At 47.9% G+C, this 25779-nt stretch overlaps 1 protein-coding gene across 1 annotated transcript in view; it reads right to left on the bottom strand.

Annotated features, from left to right (window-relative positions):
* Positions 1-628: 628 nt before the first annotated feature.
* The window catches only part of LOC142257493 (uncharacterized), a 25524-nt gene continuing 373 nt past the window's right edge, over positions 629-25779 (bottom strand). The window contains exons 2-6 of the mRNA XM_075329630.1: positions 22195-22303; positions 20313-21012; positions 9942-10142; positions 9202-9418; positions 629-1065 (exon numbers count right to left, since the gene is read on the bottom strand). Coding sequence (XP_075185745.1) covers positions 879-1065; positions 9202-9418; positions 9942-10142; positions 20313-20991 — 1284 coding nt within the window. The 5' untranslated portion in view covers positions 20992-21012; positions 22195-22303 and the 3' untranslated portion in view covers positions 629-878. The remainder of the gene's footprint in view (positions 1066-9201; positions 9419-9941; positions 10143-20312; positions 21013-22194; positions 22304-25779) is intronic.

Genomic DNA, 25779 nt, shown 5'->3' with positions numbered 1-25779 from the left:
TGGATGGAGCCCGGCCTCAGGGCTTTGGGGCCGGTAAGATCCCACTTCCTCAGAGCCCCTCAGGGGGATGGGGAAAAAAAGCAGCATGTGGGCTCCAGCCTCCGTACCAGCAATAGGTACCTCAACCTTACAAACCACAAGCGGGGTGAGAAGGGAGCATGCTGGGGGCCCTATATGGGCCCTCTTTTCTTCCATCCGATATAGTCAGCAGCTACTGCTGACTAAACAGTGGAGCTATGCGTGGATGTCTGACCTCCTTCGCACAAAGCAGAAAACTGGTGAGCCAGTGATCCCACTGGAGGTGTATAGCCAGAAGGGGAGGGGCCTTACACTTTTTAGTGTAATGCTTTGTGTGGCCTCCGGAGGCAGTAGCTATACACCCAATCGTCTGGGTCTCCCAATGGAGCGCCGAAGAAATACAATGGTCATCCCCAGTGTAATCATTAGCGATATGGGTAGAAATCACTACCGCTGTGATGGGTTTTTTTTTGTATCATTATAGAGATGTATCAGGCACTTCAAAAGTCAGAACCAACCAAAAATCATTAAAAAAAACAAACCAAAAAAAACCTGTATAAGAATAAGTTGTTTAAAATAAAAACATCAAAATACATACAAAAATACAGACAATTAAAGATGATTGGTTACAGGATAATCGAATATCTTTTTTTTTTTTTAATTTGTGAATTTTGAGGATTTATTGAAAGTCTTTGTATTCCCACCCCCATAACATTCAACAAGTGTAGGAAATAAATTAAGAAAAAAACAAAATCCGCAACTTTATAAATAAAACTGTCCTTAGACGTGGCGTGCTTCTGGCAGCGGTGTGAAGGTTACAGGAGGCAGCGGGGTCTCCCCATTAACCTTCAGAGTCAGTGTCACCCGCAGCAGTACTTTTCGCTTTCAATGGGTCTCTCAAGGATTAGGCCGATTCGGTTGGAGGTCATTTTTCTGAAGGCGAGGACGGCTTCGGGGGTCAGGTGCAGGTTGTTGGAAATATCAAGGATGCGGAGAGAGTACAAGTTGGCCAAAACTACCAGCGCATCTTCGGTCAACCTGGTATTACTAAAAGAAAAAAAAAAAAAAATAATAAAAGATAATTTAAAAAAAGACCTGTTATTTTTGTCTAATACTCTGCCCTCATTACCTGTATTAATTGCTCCTGTTTGGACAGTTACCTGTATAAAAGACACCTGTCCACACAATCAATCACACTCCAACATTTCCACCATGGCCAAGACAAAGGGACAAAATTGTAGACCTGGACATGGCTGGAATGGGCTACAAGACAATAGGCAAGCAGCTTGGTGAGAAGGCAACAACTGTTGGCACAATTATTAGAAATTATTATTATTATTATTACCCTTGTGGGGTAAGGATGATTCTGAGAAAGGTCAGGAATCAGCCCAGAACTACACGGAAGGACCTGGTCAATGACCTAAAGAGAGCTGGGACCACAGTGTCAAAGATTACTGTTACCGTGTTTTTCCAAAAATAAGACCTCCCCCAAAAATAAGCCCTAGCAGGGATTTTCAGCATTTTCGGAGAAAGGCTTAAATATAAGCCCTCCCCCGAAAATAAGCCCGAGTCCCGGATCAATAATGAAGTGTCCGTGCAGCTAAAAAAGATACAGATACTGCAGAACACTTCATTATACACAGCGGCACTCGACAATCACACTGACCAGATGCCGAGCAGCAGGACCTGCAGTGATCACACATCAGCTCACACACACACACACACACACACACCAGATCTCACATACAAACATCGGATCACACACACAGTCGGATTGCACACACAGTCACCTCATCCAGCGACACCGATCTCTTCTCACCGGGAGAATCCTGAGAGGCAGTGCAGTGCAGCGCGACGAACAGGACCTGCGGAATGTGGATGTGGGTGGGATCGGGTGTGTGTGTGTGTGTGTGTGTGTGTGTGTGTGTGTGTGTGTGTGTGTGTGTGTGTGTGTGTGTGTGTCTGGGATCTTCTATGTGTATCAGCTAGCAGCAGTGGAGGACGGCGTGCAGCACCAACCGGAGATCACAGGAGGACCTGGGAACCACGCAGACGTCCTGGTCTGGTGAGTATGAGTCTCCTGGGAAGTGGGTGGTCTGCTTTTTTGGGGGGTAAACTTACCCCCAACCGTGTTTCTCCAAGAATAAGACCTCCTCCAAAAATAAGCCCTAGTGCTTTTTTGGGGGGCAAAAAAAATATAAGACAGTGTCTTATTTTTGGAAAAACACAGTAGTACCACTGTACGCCGTCATGGATTAAAATCCTGCAGGGCACTCAAGGTCCTCCTCCTCACGCCAGCACATGTACAGGCCAGTTTTGATTATCCAGACGGTCATTGGCGAACTTCAGGAGAGGCATGGGAGACGATCATGTCAAAGAAGGGAATTTTGTTACTTACCGTAAATTCCTTTTCTTCTAGCTCCAATTGGGAGACCCAGACGATTGGGTGTATAGCTACTGCCTCCGGAGGCCACACAAAGTATTACACTAAAAAGTGTAAGGCCCCTCCCCTTCTGCATATACACCCCCCGTGGGATCACGGGCTCCTCAGTTTTAGTGCAAAAGCAAGAAGGAGGAAAGCCAATAACTGGTTAAACAAATTCAATCCGAAGGAACATCGGAGAACTGAAACCATTCAACATGAACAACATGTGTACCCGAAAAAACCAAAAATCCCGAAGGAAACAGGGCGGGTGCTGGGTCTCCCAATTGGAGCTAGAAGAAAAGGAATTTACGGTAAGTAACAAAATTCCCTTCTTCTTCGGCGCTCCATTGGGAGACCCAGACGATTGGGACGTCCAAAAGCAGTCCCTGGGTGGGTAAATTAATACCTCAAGTTAGGGCCGTAAAACAGCCCTTCCCTACATGGAGGCAACCGCCGCCTGCAGGACTCTTCTACCTAGGCTGGCATCCGCCTAAGCGTAGGTATGCACCTGATAATGCTTGGTGAAAGTGTGCAGACTCGACCAGGTAGCTGCCTGGCACACCTGCTGAGCCGTAGCCTAGTGCCGTAATGCCTAGGACGCACCCACGGCTCTGGTAGAATGGGCCTTCAGCCCTGATGGAACCGGAAGCCCAGCAGAACGGTAGGCTTCAAGAATTGGTTCCTTGATCCATCGAGCCAGGGTGGATTTGGAAGCCTGCGACCCTTTACGCTGACCAGAGTCAAGTACAAAGAGTGCATCCGAGCGGCGCAGGGGCGCCGTGCGGGAAATGTGGATTCTGAGTGCTCTCACCAGATCCAACAAATGCAAATCCATTTCATATCGATGAACTGGATGAGGACAAAAGGAAGGTAAGGAGATATCCTGATTGAGATGAAAGGGGGATACCACCTTAGGGAGAAACTCCGGAATCGGGCGCAGCACTACCTTGTCTTGGTGAAACACCAGGAAGGGAGCTTTGGCTGACCGCGCTGCTAGCTCGGACACTCTCCGAAGAGATGTGACCGCTACCAGAAAGGCCACTTTCTGTGAAAGTCGAGAAAGTGAAACATCCCTCAGAGGCTCGAAGGACGGCTTCTGGAGAGCAATTAGTACCCTGTTCAGATCCCATGGGTCTAACGGCCTCTTGTACGGAGGGACAATGTGACAAACCCCCTACAGGAACGTGCGTACCTGAGGAAGTCGTGTTAGGCGCTTCTGAAAGAATACAGACAGCGCTGGGACTTGTCCTTTAAGGGAGCCGAGCGACAAACCTTTTTCCAAACCAGATTGCAGGAAGGAAAGAAAAGTAGGCAATGCAAATGGCCAGGGAGACACTCCCTGAGCAGAGCACTAAGATAAGAATATCTTCCACGTCCTGTGGTAGATCATGGCAGACGTCGGCTTCCTAGCCCGTCTCATGGTGGCAATGACGTCTTGAGATAATCCTGAAGACGCTAGGATCCAGGACTCAATGGCCACACAGTCAGGTTCAGGGCCGTAGAATTCAGATGGAAAAACGGCCCTTGGGACAGTAAGTCTGGCCGGTCTGGTAGTGCCCACGGTTGGCCGACCGTGAGATGCCACAGATCCGGGTACCACGACCTCCTCGGCCAGTCTGGGGCGACGAGGATGGCGCGGCGGCAATCGGAGCTGATCTTGCGTAGCACTCTGGGCAACAGTGCCAGAGGGGGAAACACATAGGGTAGCTGGAACTGCGACCAATCCTGAACTAAGGCGCCTGCCGCCAGAGCTCTTTGATCGTGAGACCGCGCCATGAAAATCGGGACCTTGTTGTTGTGCCGAGACGCCATTAGGTCGACGTCCGGCATCCCCCAGCGGCTACAGATTTCCTGGAACACGTCCGGGTGCAGAGACCATTCCCCTGCGTCCATACCCTGGCGACTGAGGAAGTCTGCTTCCCAGTTTTCTACGCCCGGGATGTGAACTGCGGATATGGTGGATGCTCTGTCTTCCACCCACATCAGAATCCGCCGGACTGCCTGGGAGGCTTGCCGACTGCGTGTTCCGCCTTGGTGGTTGATGTATGCCACCGCTGTGGAGTTGTCCGACTGAATTCGGATCTGTTTGCCTTCCAGCCACTGCTGGAAGGCTTGCAGGGCAAGATACACTGCCCAGATTTCCAGAACATTGATCTGAAGGGTGGACTCCTGCTGAGTCCACGTACCCTGAGCCCTGTGGTGGAGAAAGACTGCTCCCCACCCTGACAGACTCGCGTCTGTCGTGACCACCGCCCAGGATGGGGGTAGGAAGGACTTTCCTTTTGACAATGAGGTGGGAAGAAGCCACCACTGAAGAGAGTCCTTGACCGTCTGAGAAAGGGAGACGTTCCTGTCTAGGGACGTCGACTTCCCATCCCATTGGCGGAGAATGTCCCATTGCAGTGGACGCAGATGAAACTGCGCGAAAGGGACTGCCTCCATTGCTGCTACCATCTTCGCTAGGAAGTGCATGAGGCGTCTTAAGGGGTGTGACTGGCCTTGAAGGAGAGACTGCACCCCCGTCTGTAGTGAACGCTGTTTGTCCAGCGGAAGCTTCACTATCGCTGAGAGAGTGTGAAGCTCCATGCCAAGATATGTCAGCGATTGGGTCGGTGTCAGATTTAACTTTGAAAAGTTGATGATCCACCCGAAACTCTGGAGAGTCTCCAGCGCAACGTTCAGGCTGTGTTGGCATGCCTCTTGAGAGGGTGCCTTGACAAGTAGATCGTCCAAGTAAGGGATCACAGAGTGACCCTGAGAGTGCAGGACTGCTACCACTGCTGCCATGACCTTGGTGAAAACCCGTGGGGCTGTCGCCAGACCGAAGGGCAGGGCTACGACCTGAAGAAGCTCGTCTTCTATAACGAATCGTAGCAAACGCTGGTGCTCTGGAGCAATCGGCACGTGGAGATAAGCATCCTGATGTCTATTGATGCTAGGAAATCTCCTTGAGACATTGAGGCAATGACGGAGCGGAGGGATTCCATCCGGAACCGCCTGGTTTTCATGTGCTTGTTGAGCAGTTTTAGGTCCAGAACGGAACGGAAAGAGCCGTCCTTTTTTGGCACCACAACCAGATTGGAGTAAAAACCGTGACCTTGTTCCTGCAGAGGAACAGGGATTACCACTCCTTCTGCCTGCAGAAGAGCATCGGCTCGGTCGGGAGGTGGGGAAGTTCTGAAGAATCGAGCCGGAGGACGAGAACAGAACTCTATCCTGTACACGTGAGACAAAATGTCTCTCACCCACCGGTTTTAGACCTGTGGCAGCTAAATGTCGCCAAAGCGGGAGAGTCTGCCACCGACCGCGGATGCGGAGAGAGAGGGCTGAAAGTCATGAGGAAACCGCCTTGGTAGCGGTTCCTCCGGCTGCCTTCTTTGGGCGTGATTGAGCCCGCCAGGAATCTGAGCCCCTCTGAGCCTTTTGAGTCCTTTTGGACGAGGAAAACTGGGACCTGCCCGAGCCTGGAAAGGACCGAAACCTCGACTGTCCTTTCCTCTGTTGGGTTTTGTTTGATCTGGGCTGGTGTAAGGAAGAATCCTTACCCTTGGACTGTTTAATGATTTCATCCAATCGCTCACCAAACAGTCTGTCACCAGATAATGGCAAACTGGTTAAGCACTTTTTGGAAGCAGAATCTGCCTTCCATTCCCTTAACCACAAGGCTCTGCGTAAAAACCACGGAGTTGGCGGACGCCACTGACGTACGGCTCGTAGAGTCCAGGACAGCATTAATAGCGTAAGTCGCAATGCAAACATATGCGAGGTTAAGGACGCCACCTGCGGCACAGATGTACGTGTGACAGTGTCCACCTGCGCAAGACCAGCTGAAATAGCTTGGAGTGCCCATACGGCTGCGAATGCCGGAGCAAACGACACGCCGATAGCTTCATAGACAGATTTCAACCAGAGGTCCATCTGTCTGTCAATGGCATCTTTAAGTGAAGTCCCATCTTCCACTGCAACTATGGATCTAGCCGCAAGCCTGGAGATTGGGGGATCCACCTTTGGACACTGGGTCCAGCGCTTGACCACGTCAGGGGGAAAGGGATAACGTGTATCCTTAAGACGTGTGGAGAAACGCTTGTCTGGATAAGCGTGGTGTTTCTGGACTGCTTCTCTGAAGTCAGAGTGGCCCAAAAAAGTACTGAATTTACGCTTGGGATACCTGAAATGGAATTTCTCCTGCTGCGAAGCTGACTCCTCCACTGGAGGGGCTGAGGGAGAAATATCCACCAGTCTATTGATGGACGCTATGAGATCATTCACCATGGCGTCACTATTAGGAGCATCCAGATTGAAAGCGGTCTCAGGATCAGAATCCTGATCAGCTACCTCTGCGTCATCATACAGAGAATCCTCTCGCTGAGACCCTGACCAGTGTGTGAAGTCGAGGGTCTCTCCCAGCGAGCTCGCTTAGGCTGACTGGGACTGTCGTCCGTGCAGAGCCTTCAGCCTGGGATGTATGGGACCCCCTTGGAGCACGTATTAGTTCCAACTGAGGGAGACCGGGGGGCATTGATTCAACAGTGCCCATTGTCTGAGTCACCGGCCTGGACTGCAAAGTTTCTAGAATCTTGGTCATAGTCCCAGACATTTTATCAGCAAAAAACTGCAAACTCTGTCCTCTGGACAGTTTCACAGGTGGCTCTCTCTGGGCCACCACTAGCAGAGACTCTACCCAATGGGGGTTAGTGGAACCTGCCGGTAAAACAGCCTCACATGCGGTACAGACAGCATAGAAAGCCTGTGCCTTGGCACCCTTGCTTTTTTGCGGACGACATGCTGTTGTCTCCTCAGAGCAATCTAGGGGTATATAGCCAAGAAGCGACCGTACAGTGCAAATATAGGTACAAGCATAAGTACACAAAACACTGTGGCACTAGTGGGGTCAGCACCAAGGTGCTGCTTACCGCCCGCTTAAGCGGGTGTGTGGTCGCCAGAATCCCTTGACCGGGTCTCCCAGAGCCTGTGTCCGTTCTCCAGCTTAGACTGCATGCAGGAATGGCTGCCGGCGTCCTGTGAAGAGGGGCGGGCCGTGGGCGTGCCCCAGACAAAGAGCGGGAAACTGGCGTCCCACTGTGCCCAGTGAGGGGGCTGGAGTATGTAAATAAGACTCCAGCCCTCGGTGCTGACCATTGTACAGCGTCTCGCCCCTTCCCTGACTGGCAGGCCCGGGGGCGGGAAGGAAACGAAACTAGGCCGCAAAAGCCGGGGACTCGATTTATAAGCGCTGCCGTCGTAAAAGCACGGTCAGCGCGGAAGTCCCCGGCGCACCACAAGTCTCATCCGCGCCGCAGCTTCTAGCAGCGGCCGGCGCGGCAGTTTCCGACACATTAACTCACTCAGCTAAGCTGCAGTGAGTATAGCCCCAGCGCGCAGCGCTGTTGTCCCCGGCGCACTAACACACCCAGCATGCTGGTGTGTGTGTGCGTGGTCTGTACGGGGACGCAGAGTACCTTAACGTTGCAGGGCCTTGTCCCTGACGATACTCAGCTCCATTCCAGCAGGATCTCCGGGTCTGTGGATGGAGCCCGGCCTCAGAGCCTGGAGGCCGGTAAGATCCCACTTCACCCAGAGCCCTCAGGGGGATGGGGAAGGAAAGCAGCATGTGGGCTCCAGCCTCCGTACCCGCAATGGGTACCTCAACCTTAACAAACACCGCCGACAAGAGTGGGGTGAGAAGGGAGCATGCTGGGGGCCCTAGTATGGGCCCTCTTTTCTTCCATCCGACATAGTCAGCAGCTGCTGCTGACTAAACAGTGGAGCTATGCGTGGATGTCTGACCTCCTTCGCACAAAGCTTGAAAACTGAGGAGCCAGTGATCCCACGGGGGGTGTATATGCAGAAGGGGAGGGGCCTTACACTTTTTAGTGTAATACTTTGTGTGGCCTCTGGAGGCAGTAGCTATACACCCAATCGTCTGGGTCTCCCAATGGAGCGCCGAAGAAATAGAACTTTTTGGTATCAATTCCACTCACTATGTTTGGAGGAAGAAGGATGAGTACAACCTTAAGAACACTGTCCCAACCGTGAAGGATGGAGGTGAAAATATACTTTTGGGGAACCAAGGGGACTGGGCGACTGCACCATATAGAAGGGAGGATGGATTGGGTCATGTATCGTGAGATTTTGGCCAACAACCTCCTTCCCTTAGTAATAGTATTGAAGATGGGTTGTGGCTGGGTCTTCCAGCATGACAATGACCCGAAACACACAGCCAGGGCAACTAAGGAGTGGCTCCATAAGAAGCATTTCAAGGTCCTGGATTGGCCTAGGCAGTCTACAGACCTGAACCCAATAGAAAAATCTTTGGAGGAGCTGAAACTCATTGCCATCACGTGACAGCCCTAAAACCTGAAAGATCTGGAGAAGATCTGTATGGAGGAGTGACCTGAAAGATCTGGAGAAGATCTGTATGGAGGAGTTTCCAAAATCCCTGCTGCAGTGTGTGCAAACCTGGTCAAGAACTGCAAGAAACCTCCGACCTCTAATGTAAAAAAAAAAAAAAAAAAAAAAAAGGTTTCTACCAAACATTAAGTTCTATTTTTCTATTTGTATCAAATACTTATTTCATGCAATAAAATGCAAATTAACTATTTAAAAATCATACAATGGGATTTTCATTCTGTCACAGTTGAAGTTACACCTACGATAAAAACTTCAGACCTCTCCATTCAATGTAGGTGGGAAAACGTGCAAAAAAAATCGGCAGAGGATCAAATACTTTTTTTCCCCACTGCTGCCATTCAGATTACCTGAGGTAGAGGTTCTGCAGGTGCGGGAATAACCGGGGAAAGCTCTTCACCATCTCTTCACCGTATCCAAATGAAAAACTCAAGTTCAGGCACTTCAGCTGGGCGGCGCTCTGGGAGATCCAGCTGAGCGTGGCGTTGGAGATTTTGGTCCCTACCATGCTCAGCTTTTCTAATTTAGAACATATCGGGCTCATAATTGGCACAAACGGCGCGGCCCCTGGAGGAGGAGAAAAGAACATTTTAGTTTGGAGAAAATCAAAAAGTCGCAACATGAAGAAAAAAAAATATATTATTCATGTCTACATCAACACCATAGACCTACAGTATGTGGATGACGCAACATGAGGGACGTAATAAAAAAAAAAAAAAATTTAAATAAAAATTTCATCATTCACCCCCAATGTAATCTGTGGTATGCTGGCATGCACCCAAATTATAAAAAAATATATAAGTGTCCCGCACCTGATAGCAAAGAGGGAGAGCTCTGCCACTGGGACTACTTGTGAAGGCTTAACAGTCACTGAGGTTCCAGGTAAAATCTAGTTCTCACCCCATGGAGGAGGTAACAGAAGGATCCAACCCTGGAGGCACAGGGAGGACACGAGAAGACAAAGTGGGGTGAAAGGAAGAGAGGTGACAGGGAAACGAGGAATTAACGCTTACGTTTATCATTTTTTTTATAACGAAAAGGTGAGACTTTTTACAAACTTTTAGAAAAGTGGCAGACGAGCGGGACTTACATTCGATCCGGAGCTCTGTCAGTTGAGGCAGTTTCAGCAGGAGGGTCTCGATGAATTCTTCGTGCTGGAGGTACTTGTAGTGCCGCAGACACACGCTGCGCAGGGTGGACAGCTGATCTAAGGCGTTGTTGGATAGACTGGCGCAGCTGGAGTTCAACAGTTCCAGTTTGTGGAGCTGCAGTCGCGAGATACAGGGTTGCTCTGGGTTGAAAAAAAATTTAAATTATACATAAAACTGTGGGTGGTCAAAGTAGTCTTCTGTATTTCTCTCTCGTTTCATTGTGGGACACAGGACCGTGGGTGTATGCTGCTGCCACTAAGTATACAAAAAGAGGTTAGCTCCTCTGTTATGATTCAGGTACCGAGGAGGATCAAAAAATGCGGAATCCCAAATAGTAACAGAGTGGCTGGAAACTTAACGCACTGCAGACCTAATCCTGACACACAACTAGAAGTAGCCGTGGGACGAGCCTACGATGACCTACTTCGTCTCGACACAGCCGGAGAACTAAATATTCTCACAGATAGAGATATAAGAAAGCTAATCTGCCTCAGAGCAATCCCCAAAGATAGATACATAGCCCCCCACATGTAAAAGCTACGGTGATATAGAAAAACACAATACAAAGCTAGAAAAGCCAGATTCAGCAAAGGTGAGGCCCAAACTATCTTTATAGGAAAGGATAGGAAGGAGCACTGTCTGCAACCATAAAAACCCTAATAACTACCAGCACTTCTGATACGGAAAAATCCTGAGGTCACACAACCGTTCCCCCACTGTATCAGCACTCTGATGTTACTGGGATCCAAAAACATGAATACAGATGAGGGACTGAATTAATACAAAGTATGACACAAACAAACCTTGCAAAATCATGGAGCGAAGTATACAGACACTCCCAACAGGGAATGATCCCATTCCACCAAGAACTCCACACAGACAAAATAGGAATCAAGCACTAGTATCAAGGCAGAAAAAAGCAACAAGAAAGTGGAAACAAAAAGCAGGAGGTACAAAGACCACTTATCTGAGAGGAGTTCTGGTAGTGAGCAGGGCTGGTTACAGAATGTCCTTAACACAGAGGAAACCATCGAGCACCGGCAAGTAACAAGAGAAGACTACTCAGTTAAATAGCCCAATCTGAAATACCTGATTGCCAGTCCTCCACAGGTGTGTGGCTCTCATTCCACAAATCAACTGCATCACCAGCACTGACCACAAGACGTTGCCCCAAACTGGAAAACGTATTCACAACACTCCTCCCTAGCAGTGTACACCCAGAGCCAGAGGCAGATCTAGACCAGTTTTTTGCTTATTGTTCGTCTCTCTCTATTCTTTTTCAAAAGCCTCTTGCTCCTCGCCCGCAGATCAAGACCTTCAGTCAGGGGGTTGCTCACCTGGTGCCCCCATACCGGGATCCCCTTGCGCCATGGGATCTTAATCTGGTGTTAGGTTCTCTCCAAAAGTCTCCCTTTGAGCCCTTGAATAAAGCCTCTTTTTCGCATCTTTCCTGGAAGGTGGCCATCACCTCCATCAGGAGAGTGTCAGAGCTTGCTGCGCTCTCCTGTCGGTCACCATTTCTGGTTTTCCCCCAGGACAAGGTGGTGTTACGCCCAGCTCCCTCCTTTTTGCCTTAGGTGGTGTCGCCCTTTCATCTGAATGAAGAGATTTTGCTCCCTTCCTTCTGCCCAGGTCCCTTGCACAGCCTGGAGAAGTCTTTACACACTCTGGACCTGGTTCGTTCTCTCAGAACGTGAGTGTCAAGAACCGCGTCTTTTCACAAATCGGACGTACTAGTCATCCTTCCGCTAGGACCCAAAAGAGGAATGCATGCTTCCAAGGCCATGATTGCAAGATGGATCCGGTCGACCAGATCAGAGGCCTACAGGAACAGGTTACCTCCGCGGGGAGTCAAGCCACATTCCACCTGTGTGGTGGGAGCGTCTTGGGCAATCAGGCATCGGCCGCGCAGGTCTGCAGGGCCGCCACGTGGTCTAGCCTACATACTTTTGCTAGGTTTTACCAGGTACACACCCAGACTTTGGCTGACGCTGGCCTGGGGAGAAAGGTTTTGTAGGTGGCAATCGCACACCTCTAGGGGTGATGCGGATATTCATGTATTAGACCACTCTCGCAGAGGGAGCTGTCTAGTCTTACAACATTAGTGATTGCCACCCAGGGACTTCTTTTGAATGTCGTCCCACAGTCCTGTGTCCCTCATTGAAACGAGAGAGAAAGAAGGATTTTTGTGTACGCACCGTAAAATCTTTCTCTTAGTCTTCATTGGGGGACACAGCTCCCACCCTGATTGTTTGGGTTCTACATTTTGCCTACTTGTTACTGTGGGCTTGTTCCGGACCATATATGGCCGGATTACAGGTTATCGGTTATTACGTAGACTTATGTATGGTTGTTCTGTTTCTCTTCCTACTGCTTGTACACTAAACTGGCATAGATCCGCCTCTGGCTTTGGGTGTACACTGCTAGGGAGGAGCTAACATCTTTTTGTATACTTAGTGTCAGCCTCCTAGTCACAGCAGCATACATCTACGGTCCTGTGTCCCCCCAATGAAGACTCAGAGAAAGATTTTACAGTGAGTACACACAAATCCTTCTATATCACAGTAGCACTGTATGGGGTCTGAGACTTAATCCCACCAGATAGAGATGATGCAGATATATTTGCAGGACCCTGGTGGATTGGCAACGTCGGCATCCATGGCTGAGAACCGCGCCCTAACTGACAGCCTGTGCGGCTCTTCGCCCTTAGGTAAGCGGGTTGTTATACCTCCTGTCCAGCGATCACCGATTACCGCTGTGAACGATTCATGGGAGCCTGCAGAACGCACAGCCTTCCATGTGTGAGGGAACAGTTTTATAAGGTATCGGTCCTGTCAAACCAATCTGATCAGCTTCTATGAGGGGGCAAGTTCCAGACTGGACCAGGGAAATGCAGTGGATGTTGCGTATATGGACTTTTCTACGGCATTTGATAAGGTACCATAGATAAGATGGGTTTATAACATGACAATAATGTGACTAGGGGAAAATATGTGTAACTGGGTTAACAATAACCTCAGTGATAGCAAACAAAAGGGTGGTTATTAATGGAACACCCTTCAACTGGCTCACAGTTAACAGTGATGAACCACAGGGGTCAGTATTGGGCCCTCTTTTATTTACCATTTGTTTACAATCTTATAGGGAGCATACAGAGTACAATACGGGAAACACAAAAGGATTTATGTAAGCGGGAGGCTTGGGCTGAGAAATGGCACCTGAAGTTTAATGTAGAGGTCATGCACTTGGGCAGAGGAAATAAAATGTATAATTTTGTATTAAATTGTAAATTGCTGGGAAAAACTGTCACTGAAAAAGACTTAGGTGTATTGGTGGACGGCAAACTCAACTTAACTGACCAGTGTCCGGAAGCTGCTGCCAAGGCTAATAAAATAATGGGAAGCATTGAAAGAGGGATAGTGAGATGAATATAGTTTTATCTCTATACAAGTCACTAGTGCGACCACACTTAGAATGTGTGTCCAATTTTTGTCTCCGGTGTATAAGACTGACATAGCTGAGCGGGTGCAGAGAAGATCGACCAAGGTTATTAAAGGAATTGGGGGGACTGCAGTACGAAGACAGATTATTAAACTTGGGGTTATTCAGTTTGGAAAAAAGAGAATTTTGTTTACTTACCGTAAAATCTTTTTCTTATAGTTCCGAATTGGGAGACCCAGACATTGGGTGTATAGCTTCTGCCTCCGGAGGACACACAAAGTACTACACTCAAAAGTGTAGCTCCTCCCTCTGAGCTTATACACCCCCTGGAGAACCAGATCTAGCCAGTTTAGTGCAAAAGCTGAAGGAGAATAGCCACCCACAAGTAAAAACAGAGCAAGAACCAGAACAACCGGAGACTCTGTCCATGACAACAGCCGGTGATAACACGCGGAACAAGAAACTGCCAACAGACAACAGGGAGGGTGCTGGGTCTCCCAATACGGAACTATAAGAAAAAGAATTTACGGTAAGTAAACAAAATTCTCTTTTTCTTTATCGTTCCTATGGGAGACCCAGACATTGGGACGTCTCAAAGCAGTCCATGGGTGGGAATAAACAGAAAAACTAAGAAGTAGGCGGAGCATAACTTCACAAATGGGCGACAGCCACCTGAAGGATGCGTCTGCCCAAGCTCGCATCTGCCGAAGCATGAGCATGCACTTGGTAGTGCTTTGAAAAGGTATGCAGGCTAGTCCAAGTGGCAGCCTGACAGACTTGCTGAGCCGTAGCCTGGTGCCTGAAAGCCCAAGAGGCACAGACAGCTCTGGTCGAGTGTGCCTTGATCCCCGGCGGGGGAGGCACCTGAGAACACTGGTAGGCATCCGAAATGGTCGACCTAATCCAACGGGCTAAGGTCGGCTTAGAAGCAGAGAGGCCCTTACGCCGACCTGTGGTTAGCACAAAAAGAGAGGTGCACCGCCTAAGAGCAGCGGTGTGAGACACATAGATCCGGAGAGCACGCACCAGATCCAGAGTATGCAACGCTTTTTCAAAGCGATGAACAGGAGCCGGACAAAAGGAAGGTAGGGTAATGTCCTGGTTAAGGTGGAAAGGAGAAACCACCTTAGGGAGAAAGTCCGGAGTCGGACGGAGAACCACCTTATCTTGATGAAAAAAACAAAAAAGGTGACTCCGAAGAGAGCGCAGCCAAATCAGAGACTCTCCTGACGGAAGTTATGGCCACTAGAAAGACCACTTTCTGTGAAAGACGAAACAAAGAAACCTCCCTAAGAGGCTCAAAAGGGGGGTTTCTGCAAAACCGTGAGAACCAAATAAAGGTCCCAGGGATCCAAGGGCCGCCGGTAAGGTGGAATGATGTGAGACGCGCCCTGCATGAAGGTGCGGACCTGAGCCAGCCGGGCGATACGCCGCTGGAACAGCACTGACAGAGCCGAGACTTGTCCCTTGAGAGAGTTGAGGGACAGTCCCAGCTGCAGACTGGACTGTAGAAAGGACAGAAGGGTCGGCAAGGAAAAAGGCCAAGGAGGATGGCCAGAAGAGCGACACCAGGACAGGAAAATTTTCCAAGTCCTGTGATAGATCTTGGCAGAGGAAGACTTACGGGCCCGAGTCATAGTGGAGATGACTTCAGGGGGGATACCAGAAGTCGTCAAGATCCAGGACTCAAGAGCCACGCCGTCAAACTGAGAGCCGCAGAATTCTGGCGGAAAAACGGACCTTGTGAGAGAAGGTCTGGACGGTCCGGAAGATGCCACGGCACCTCTACGGACAGATGGAGCAGGTCTGGGTACCAAGCTCGCCTGGGCCAGTCCGGAGCAATGAGGATGACTCGACGGCCCTCCATTCTGATCTTGCGCAGGACTCTGGGCAAGAGAGCTAGAGGGGGAAACACGTAGGACAGATGAAACTGGGACTAGTCTTGAACCAGAGCGTCCACGGCGAATGCCTGAGGATCGTGGGAGCGAGCCACATAAACCGGAACCTTCTTGTTGGGACGGGATGCCATTAGGTCCATGTCCGGAGTGCCCCACTTGCGGCAGATTGACTGAAACACTGCCGGATGCATGGACCACTCGCCACTGTCCACGGTTTGACGGCTGAGATAATCTGCCTCCCAGTTTTCCACGCCTGGGATGTGGACTGCGGATATGGTGGACTTGGAGTCCTCCGTCCATTGAAGGATGCGTTGCACCTCCAACATTGCCAGGCGGCTGCGTGTCCCGCCTTGGTGATTGATGTAGGCAACCGCTGTCGCGTTGTCTGACTGGACTCTGATGTGCTTGCCCGCCAATAGGTGGTGAAAAGCTAGGAGAGCCAGAAGCACGGCTCTGGTTTCCAGCACATTGATCGAGAGGGCTGACTCGGACGGAGTCCAAGTGCCCTGTGCTCGGTGGTGGAGACATACCGCTCCCCAGCCGGATAGACTGGCATCCATGGTGAGGATCACCCAGGACAGGGCCAGGAAGGAGCGTCCCTGAGACAGAGAGAGGGGCCGAAGCCACCACTGAAGAGAGCTCCTGGTCTGTGGCGACAGAGCCACTAACCTGTGCAAGGAGGAAGGCCGCTTGTTCCAACAGCGGAGAATGTCCAGCTGCAGTGGACGCAGATGGAACTGGGCAAAGGGAACAGCCTCCATTGACGCCACCATCTGACCCAGCACCTGCATCAGGTGCCTGATGGAATAACGGCGGGGCCTCAGCAGAGAGCGCACCGCCAGTTGGAGGGACTGCTGTTTGATTAAGGGCAACTTCACAAGTGCCGGCAGAGTCTCGAACTGCATCCCTAGGTACGTGAGCCTCTGGGTCGGAGTCAGAGTGGATTTGGGCAGATTGACAAGCCACCCGATTTGGGCTAGAGTGGCGAGAGTGAGCGAGACACTCCGCTGACAGTCTGCGCTGGATGAAGCCTTGACTAGAAGGTCGTCCAGGTAAGGAATCACTGCCAACCCCTGGAGGTGCAGAACCGCAACCACTGCTGCCATGACCTTGGTGAATACCCGAGGGGCCGTGGCTAACCCGAAGGGAAGAGCCACAAATTGGAAATGTTCCTCTCTGATTGCAAAACGTAGCCAACGCTGGTGTGAAACTGCAATTGGCACATGGAGATAGGCATCTCTGATGTCGATGGATGCCAGGAAATCCCCTTGGGTCATTGAGGCAATGACTGACCGCAGAGACTCCATGCGAAAATGCCGCACCTGAACATGCTTGTTGAGAAGCTTGAGATCCAGGATGGGCCGGAAGGAACCGTCCTTTTTGGGGACTAGGAAGAGATTTGAGTAGAAACCTCTGAACCGTTCCCGGGCGGGAACCGGTACAATTACTCCGTTGGCCTGCAAGGATGCCACGGCCTGAGAGAAGGCGGCGGCCTTGGAGCAGGGGGGAGTTGACAGAAAAAATCTGTCTGGCGGGTTGGAAGAGAATTCTATCCTGTAGCCGTGGGAGATGATATCCCGCACCCACTGATCGGAGACGTGTTGAAACCACGCGTCGCCAAAGTGGGAGAGCCTGCCACCGACTAAGGACGTTGCTGGCTCGGCCATATAGTCAAGAGGAGGCTGCCTTAGTGGCAGCAGCTCCTGCGGTCTTCTGTGGACGCGCTTTTGTGCGCCAGTTGGATTTTTGGTCCTTGGCTGAGTTAGTGGACGAGGCCGAGGGCTTAGAGGACGACCAGTTGGAGGAACGAAAGGAACGAAACCTCGACTGATCCCTACCCTGGACAGGTTTCCTGGTTTTGGTTTGTGGCATGGAAGTACTCTTCCCGCCAGTAGCTTCCTTAATAATTTCATCCACCGAACAGCCTGGACCCAGCAAAAGGGAGTCCAGCAAGGTACTTCTTTGAAGAAGCATCTGCCTTCCACTCTCGAAAATCAGATGAGAATGCATGTGTGGATGTATGCCTTCTGAACACAAAGCGATAAACTGGCTAGATCTGGTTCTCCAGGGGGTGTATAAGCTCAGAGGGAGGAGCTACACTTTTGAGTGTAGTACTTTGTGTGTCCTCCAGAGGCAGAAGCTATACACCCAATGTCTGGGTCTCCCATAGGAACGATAAAGAAAACTAAGACTTCTCACACCTAGGCCTGTGACGGGGCAAAGGGGACATCCACTATGGTTAGAGGAAAGGAGGTTTAATCACAATCACAGAGGCAGATTCTTTACTGTAAGAGCAGTGAGACTATGGAGACACGTGATGTTTCAATGGTTGATTCTAGAGAGGTCTAGATGCTTTTCTGGAAAAACAGGTGCTGAATTAATGGAAATTCACCACCAATCATAACTACTGATGAAGGTAAAGGGAATAACCCATCAGAGCCTCCATGCTGACCCTTTCCACCCAAGTACAAATAATGGCCCCATGATCATCAGAACTGGACCATGGAGCAATAGAAAAAGGCGGCCAGGTCTGAGCTATCACAGATGGCCGGGTGAGTGTTCATCACTAAAGGGGGCTTTACACGCTACGACATCGCTAATGAACTCGTTGGGGGTCACAGAATTGGTGACGCACATCCGGCCGCATTAGCGAAGCCGTTGCGTGCGACACCGATGAGCGATTTTGCATAGTTACAAAAACGTGCAAAATAGCTCATCGGTGACATGGGGGTCCATTCTCAAATATCGTTACTGCAGCAGTAACGAAGTTGTTCCTCGTTCCTGCGGCAGCACACATCGCTCCATGTGACACCGCAGGAACGAGGAAGCTCTCCTTACCTGCCTCCCGGTCGCTATGTGGAAGGAGGTGGGCGGGATGTTACGTCCCGCTCAGCTCCGCCCCTCCGCTATTGGGCGGCCGCTCAGTGACGTCGCTGTGACGCCGCACGGACCGCCCCCCTTAGAAAGGAGCAGGTTCGCCGGTCACAGCGACCTCGCAGGGCAGGTAAGTATGTGTGACGGGTCGGGGCGATATTGTGCGGCACGGGCAGCGATTTTCCCGTGTCGCGCAACAGATGGGGCGGGTACCCACACTATCAATATCGGGACCGATATCGCAGTGTGTAAAGCCCGCTTTAGACCCCTTTCACACATTAGTTTTTTGCCATCAGTCACAATCTGTCGAATTTTGAAAAAAAACAAAAAACGGATCCAGCGACTGATGCAGCTGGATCTGTTTTTTTTCCTCATTGACTTGTATTAGAGACGGATGTCCTCACGTTTCCTCCGTCATTCGACGGATCTGTCAAAAAATGTTTGTCCGTCGGACGGAGACCACTGCCACAGTAATGTTTTGTATACGTCAAAAAAAAATGGGCAGCGACGGATCTGTCGCCGTCCTTTGTTTGGTAGAATGGAAGCCTATGGGCGCAGGGTCCTTCGGAATCCGTCAAATGATGGAATCCGGCGACGGATTCCGTTTTTTGGGGGGGCTTTTTTAACTCAGCATGCTCCAATTTATTATTTAGCCCCCAGCTAGTCGGATCTGTCGCATCAGTTTAGCCACAATCTGCGACGGATCCGTCAAGAAAACGGATTGTGAGAAAAAAATGATGTGTGAAAGGGGCCTCACTTGGGGAAGAGATGGCACAAACCCAGCAGAGGCCGTGCAAGGGGACAATGGTCTGCTGGGATCCGGCCATTATGTAATTGTGACAACCTACCCAACACTGTACAGACCTAGTGCCCCCTTCACGGTGGCAGTGTTCCCCAATAGCAGTACTTTTTAAAAATCAGGATAATGGTGATGACTCCAATATCTCAGTATGTAGGATGTGCCGGAAAATCAATTCTGATCCGCAGAGGATGCACCGAGCAACACCAAGGCTATGTGTCCACGGGAGAAAATACCTGCGGATTCATCTGCGGAAAATCCGGGGATTATCCAGATAAATCCGCAGGTTTTAGCAAGTACAGACACTCTCCATGTTGTCCTATGGGACATTGGGAGTGCTGTGTCCATGCTGCGGTATGTGCGGCTGCGGAATATGCTGCGGATGTCCCACAGCCGCACATAACTACATGTCAATTATTCCTGCGGATTTACCTGCGGAAATCCCAACCCTCCACTATGGAGATAGAGGCCGGGACGTCCGCAGGTAAGTCACATGAATGTCCGCAGGTTTTCCGCAGCTCTTTCGCTGGAATCCCGCAGCTATTTATAGCTGCGGAATCCGGGGAGCAGCTGCGGGAAACCTGCGGATATCCAAAGTCCCGTGGGCACATAGCCTAAAAGGGTTTTAAGAGGAGCTGGAGCTAATGTTTTAGTGTCTGAAACCACAGGACACCTTCAGAGGTCTTGTCAAGTCCTGGAAGGTCATAAATGGGGGTTGAGAAGATAACAGGCCGGCGGCTTTAATGTTATGAACATGGCCCTTGACCAAGAAGAAACCGCTGTCCTTTAGGCTGCTTTCACACATCCGGTTTTTGCTGTGCGGCACAATCCGGCTCTTTGCAGAAAAAACGCAACCGTTTTTTTTTACCGCCGGTTGCGTTTTTTCTGCATAGACTTTCATTAGTGCCGGATTGTGCCGCATGGGCTTGCGTTCTGTCCGGTTTTTGCCGGATGCGGCATATTTAGCCCATGCGGCGGCCAGATGGAACGTTGCCTGGCACGTTTTTTGGTCCGGAAAAAAAAAAAAAATCCGCATTGCGCCGCATCCTACCGGATGCGTCGCTTTTTCCAATAAATGCCTATGGATGGCACGCGATGCGGCAAAAATCGCATCAGGCCGCCACATGCGTTTTTTTGCACTGCGCATGCTCAGTAGCGTGCCGCAAGCAGCAAAAACCGGACGGGCCGCATGTAAAAATTTATGCAAAGGATGCGGTTTTTTCGCCGGATGTGTGAAAGCAGCCTTACTCTGCAACAATAGAAAGGAGGTTTAAATGACAAAAGGGCGACTTACTCACCTTCAGCCGTGGCCACAAAGTTATCGGGGACATTGAAACACAGGGACAATTTCCACTTATTCATGTTGCCAATTGCAAGGGAGAGTTCACGTAGTTTTGGAAGCCGAAATAAAATATACTGTAGCGCCCGCTCGGGCACGGTGCCCTCGTTCGAGTGTAACGACAGAGAATGCAAGTTCTGCAGCAAGACGATGCTGGTTAAAGGCAGGACCCCCGAGAAGGACACTCTGCACAGGGATAGGTGCGTCAGCTGCTGGAAGAGGGCGATCTCCGAGAACACGTCATGATCCATCACATTGGAGCAGTCCGTCAGATGCAGCTGCTGGAGGCTGACGAGCGGCCGCAGTCCCTGGAGGATTTCCCCTTTCAGACAGGAGTCCATGGTGACGCTGGTCAGATCCGGCAAGCAGCTGGTCATCCTCTTAAACTGTTTCAAAGTCACCCGCGTCACCTCCACCGAAGAGACTTTCCTACATTGAAGAGTGTCCCAAAACCGTGCGTTAAAGACCCCTATGCTTTTGAAGACGATGGTGCTGCGTTTCCATAAGGAGGGATGGTCCACGAGGGTCCGGAGGTAGGAGCACGTGGCCCGTACGTTGGCCTTTTCCACTGGAGACAGGTACATGAATATTAGCAGGAGGACTTCCTGCGGCAGCTGCAACCACTGGATCGCCGGCATCTTCTGGTTTTAGAATCAAATCTGCATTTTAGGAAAAAAAAAAAATAATAATAATATACACAACTTAGGTTAGGACACAGACCCCCCCCCATACTGGCTGAATACAATGTTGGCGATGTGCATGCGTAATATACGGGTGTAGGTAAAATGCCCCCAAAATGGCAGCCTTTTTTGTCACGGGTTAAGTGCAAGTATAGGAAGAAGGTCGCTCCATACACGATCGGCGTCAGCTGTGTTACACAGCAGGCATCTGTCATCAGCAACATTTACAAAATTGCTAAATAATGAGGCGTCCATTGCCATACCCCTACAACACAATCACGGGGTGGTGGTGTCACCATCGCAATTGGTGCCTCCCATCCCCCTACGACACAATCACAGGATGGCGGTGTAACCATGGCAGACGGGTGCCTCCCATCCCCCTACAACACAATCACGGAGTGGCGGTGTAACCATGGCAGACTGGTGCCTCCCATCCCCCTACAACACAATCACAGGATGGCGGTGTAACCATGGCAGACGGGTGCCTCCCATCCCCCTACAACACAACCACGGGATGGCGGTGTAACCATGGCAGACGGGTGCCTCCCATCCCCCTACAACACAATCACAGGATGGCGGTGTAACCATGGCAGACGGGTGCCTCCCATCCCCCTACAACACAATCACGGAGTGGCGGTGTAACCATGGCAGACTGGTGCCTCCCATCCCCCTACAACACAATCACAGGATGGCGGTGTAACCATGGCAGACGGGTGCCTCCCATCCCCCTACAACACAACCACGGGATGGCGGTGTAACCATGGCAGACGGGTGCCTCCCATCCCCCTACAACACAACCACGGGATGGCGGTGTAACCATGGCAGACGGGTGCCTCCCATCCCCCTACAACACAATCACAGGATGGCGGTGTAACCATGGCAGACGGGTGCCTCCCATCCCCCTACAATACAATCACAGGATGGCGGTGTAACCATGGCAGACGAGTGCCTTCTGAAGACCCCTGGCTCTGCCATCTTTATCAACCTAAGATTGTTATTTTGATGATCATAAGTTCAAAACAACTAAAACAAAAAAAAAATTAGTTACGTAGTTATAAAGGTGTTGTTGAGACAATAAAGGAGCTGCAGATATGGATCTCGTTAATTGGTTGCTATGGGCAACTGCTTGACCCCTCTCTCTTTCCAGGATACATACCATACCTGAAAAAAGTGCTGGCTTGTCTGGGTCAATGGTGTAAAGTACACATCCTGCATTCAGGAGGGACGCAGCCAAAATCATAACCATAAGATGAGGGACCTGTGGAAGAAACTGTGAGGAAAGAGTTAACTTTAGTTGGCTAGAAAATCACAGAAATTCATGCTGCTTGCAAAAAAAAGCACAAACAGACCCAGCTACGTTTCAGATGCTGAGAAGAATCAAGTTATGTCTTCCCAAGGACATAGTAATTGCAATGAGATGACACACAGTTAGGGTCACAGAGCTAGGGACCCCAATATAGAGATATACCTTGACGAGGTTTTGGGGCTCAGTTACATTGATCAATGCGATTGCTAAATATCTCCTTTTTCCTAATATTCATGGCAGGTACGCAATTCATTATTCACATGTTCAAGTTAGCAAGTAGCATTTTTCATTGTATTTTCCAATATTTTTCCATATGCTTGAGGCATTATACCATTATCTAAGTTTGATGTGCAGCCTTATCCTTCTATAGTATGTATTTTTTGGCTTGCACTCAGAATATATATATTAGTGCTCACTTCAGTTATCCTATTCAGTTCCCAAGGACAGAGACCGGGACCCCCTCTGCATTCGGACATCACTGGCAACAGTTGTGACCCATAGGTCAACCTGACAAAACGCAGCATGTATCAAGCAGCACACACACACTAATAAAAATATATATATATATATATATATATATATATATATATATATATATATATATATATATATATATATATATATATATATATATATATATAAAAAAAAATGTATGCATCTATCATACCCACAACTACATACAGAAAGTGAAATATTGGACACGTCATCAATTTTCTAAGTTAATATTTTCCTAAAAAAGGTGCTCACTTAATTCACCACACATACATTATATATATATTTTAGTGGGGGGTTTTTTCCGTTATTGTGCGTATATATATATACCCCGAAACGGCTGTCTGTGGATGGATACCATGTTTGGCATAGGTGGTCTCCTTGACTGGAGACTGCCCTTCCCGTGGTTGTTCCTTCCCGGTGAAAGACCTGGCTAGTTTTCCTGCCAGCGTTGAGAAACATGTGATGGTGTCTCCGCAGGCCTTCTTGCATATATATATATATATATATATATATATATATATATATATATATATATATATATATATATATATATATATATATATATATATATATATATCCACACACACATATATCCACACACACACACATTATACTGTATGTACACACATTAAATACACACACACATACATACACACATTATACTGTATGTACACACATTATATACACACACACACACGTATTATATATACACACACACATACACACATTATACTGTATGTACACACATTATATACACACACACACGTATTATATATACACACACATACATACACACATTATACTGTATGTACACACATTATATACACACACACACGTATTATATATACACACACACATACATACACACATTATACTGTATGTACACACATTATATACACACACACGTATTATATATACACACACACATACATACACACATTATACTGTATGTACACACATATACACACACACACGTATTATATATACACACACACATACATACACACATTATACTGTATGTACACACATTATATACACACACACACGTATTATATATACACACACATACATACACACATTATACTGTATGTACACATATACACACACACGTATTATATATACACACACATACATACACACATTATACTGTATGTACACACATTATATATACACACATACATACACACATTACTGTATGTACACATATACACACACACGTATTATATATACACACACATACATACATTATACTGTATGTACACATATACACACACACGTATTATATATACACACACATACATACACACATTATACTGTATGTACACACATTATATATACACACATACATACACACATTACTGTATGTACACATATACACACACACGTATTATATATACACACACATACATACACACATTATACTGTATGTACACATATACACACACACGTATTATATATACACACACATACATACACACATTATACTGTATGTACACACATATACACACACACACGTATTATATATATACACACACATACATACACACATTATACTGTATGTACACACATATACACACACACACACGTATTATATATATATACACACACATACATACACACATTATACTGTATGTACACACATATACACACACACACGTATTATATATATACACACACATACATACACACATTATACTGTATGTACACACATATACACACACACACGTATTATATATATACACACACATACATACACACATTATACTGTATGTACACACATATACACACACACACGTATTATATATATACACACACATACATACACACATTATACTGTATGTACACACATATACACACACACGTATTATATATATACACACACATACACACATTATACTGTATGTACACACATATACACACACACACACGTATTATATATATACACACACATACATACACACATTATACTGTATGTACACACATATACACACACACACGTATTATATATATACACACACATACATACACACATTATACTGTATGTACACACATTATATACATACACACACGTATTATATATACACACACATACATACACACATTATACTGTATGTACACACATTATATACACACACACACACGTATTATATATACACACACATACATACACACATTATACTGTATGTACACACATATACACACACACACGTATTATATATATACACACACATACATACACACATTATACTGTATGTACACACATACACACACACACGTATTATATATATACACACACATACATACACACATTATACTGTATGTACACACATATACACACACACACGTATTATATATATACACACACATACACACATTATACTGTATGTACACACATATACACACACACACGTATTATATATATACACACACATACATACACACATTATACTGTATGTACACACATTATATACATACACACACACACGTATTATATATACACACACATACATACACACATTATACTGTATGTACACACATATACACACACACACACGTATTATATATACACACACATACATACACACATTATACTGTATGTACACACATATACACACACACACGTATTATATATACACACACATACATACACACATTATACTGTATGTACACACATATACACACACACGTATTATATATATACACACATACATACACACATTATACTGTATGTACACACATATACACACACACACGTATTATATATACACACACATACATACACACATTATACTGTATGTACACACATATACACACACACACGTATTATATATATACACACATACATACACACATTATACTGTATGTACACACATATACACACACACACGTATTATATATACACACACATACATACACACATTATACTGTATGTACACACATTATAT

This window comes from Anomaloglossus baeobatrachus, chromosome 12 (assembly GCF_048569485.1).
Source record: "Anomaloglossus baeobatrachus isolate aAnoBae1 chromosome 12, aAnoBae1.hap1, whole genome shotgun sequence".
In the NCBI taxonomy this organism is placed as follows: Eukaryota; Metazoa; Chordata; class Amphibia; order Anura; family Aromobatidae; genus Anomaloglossus; species Anomaloglossus baeobatrachus.
Note: the sequence above shows the minus strand (reverse complement) of the source record. Positions and strands in the feature narration are given on the sequence as shown.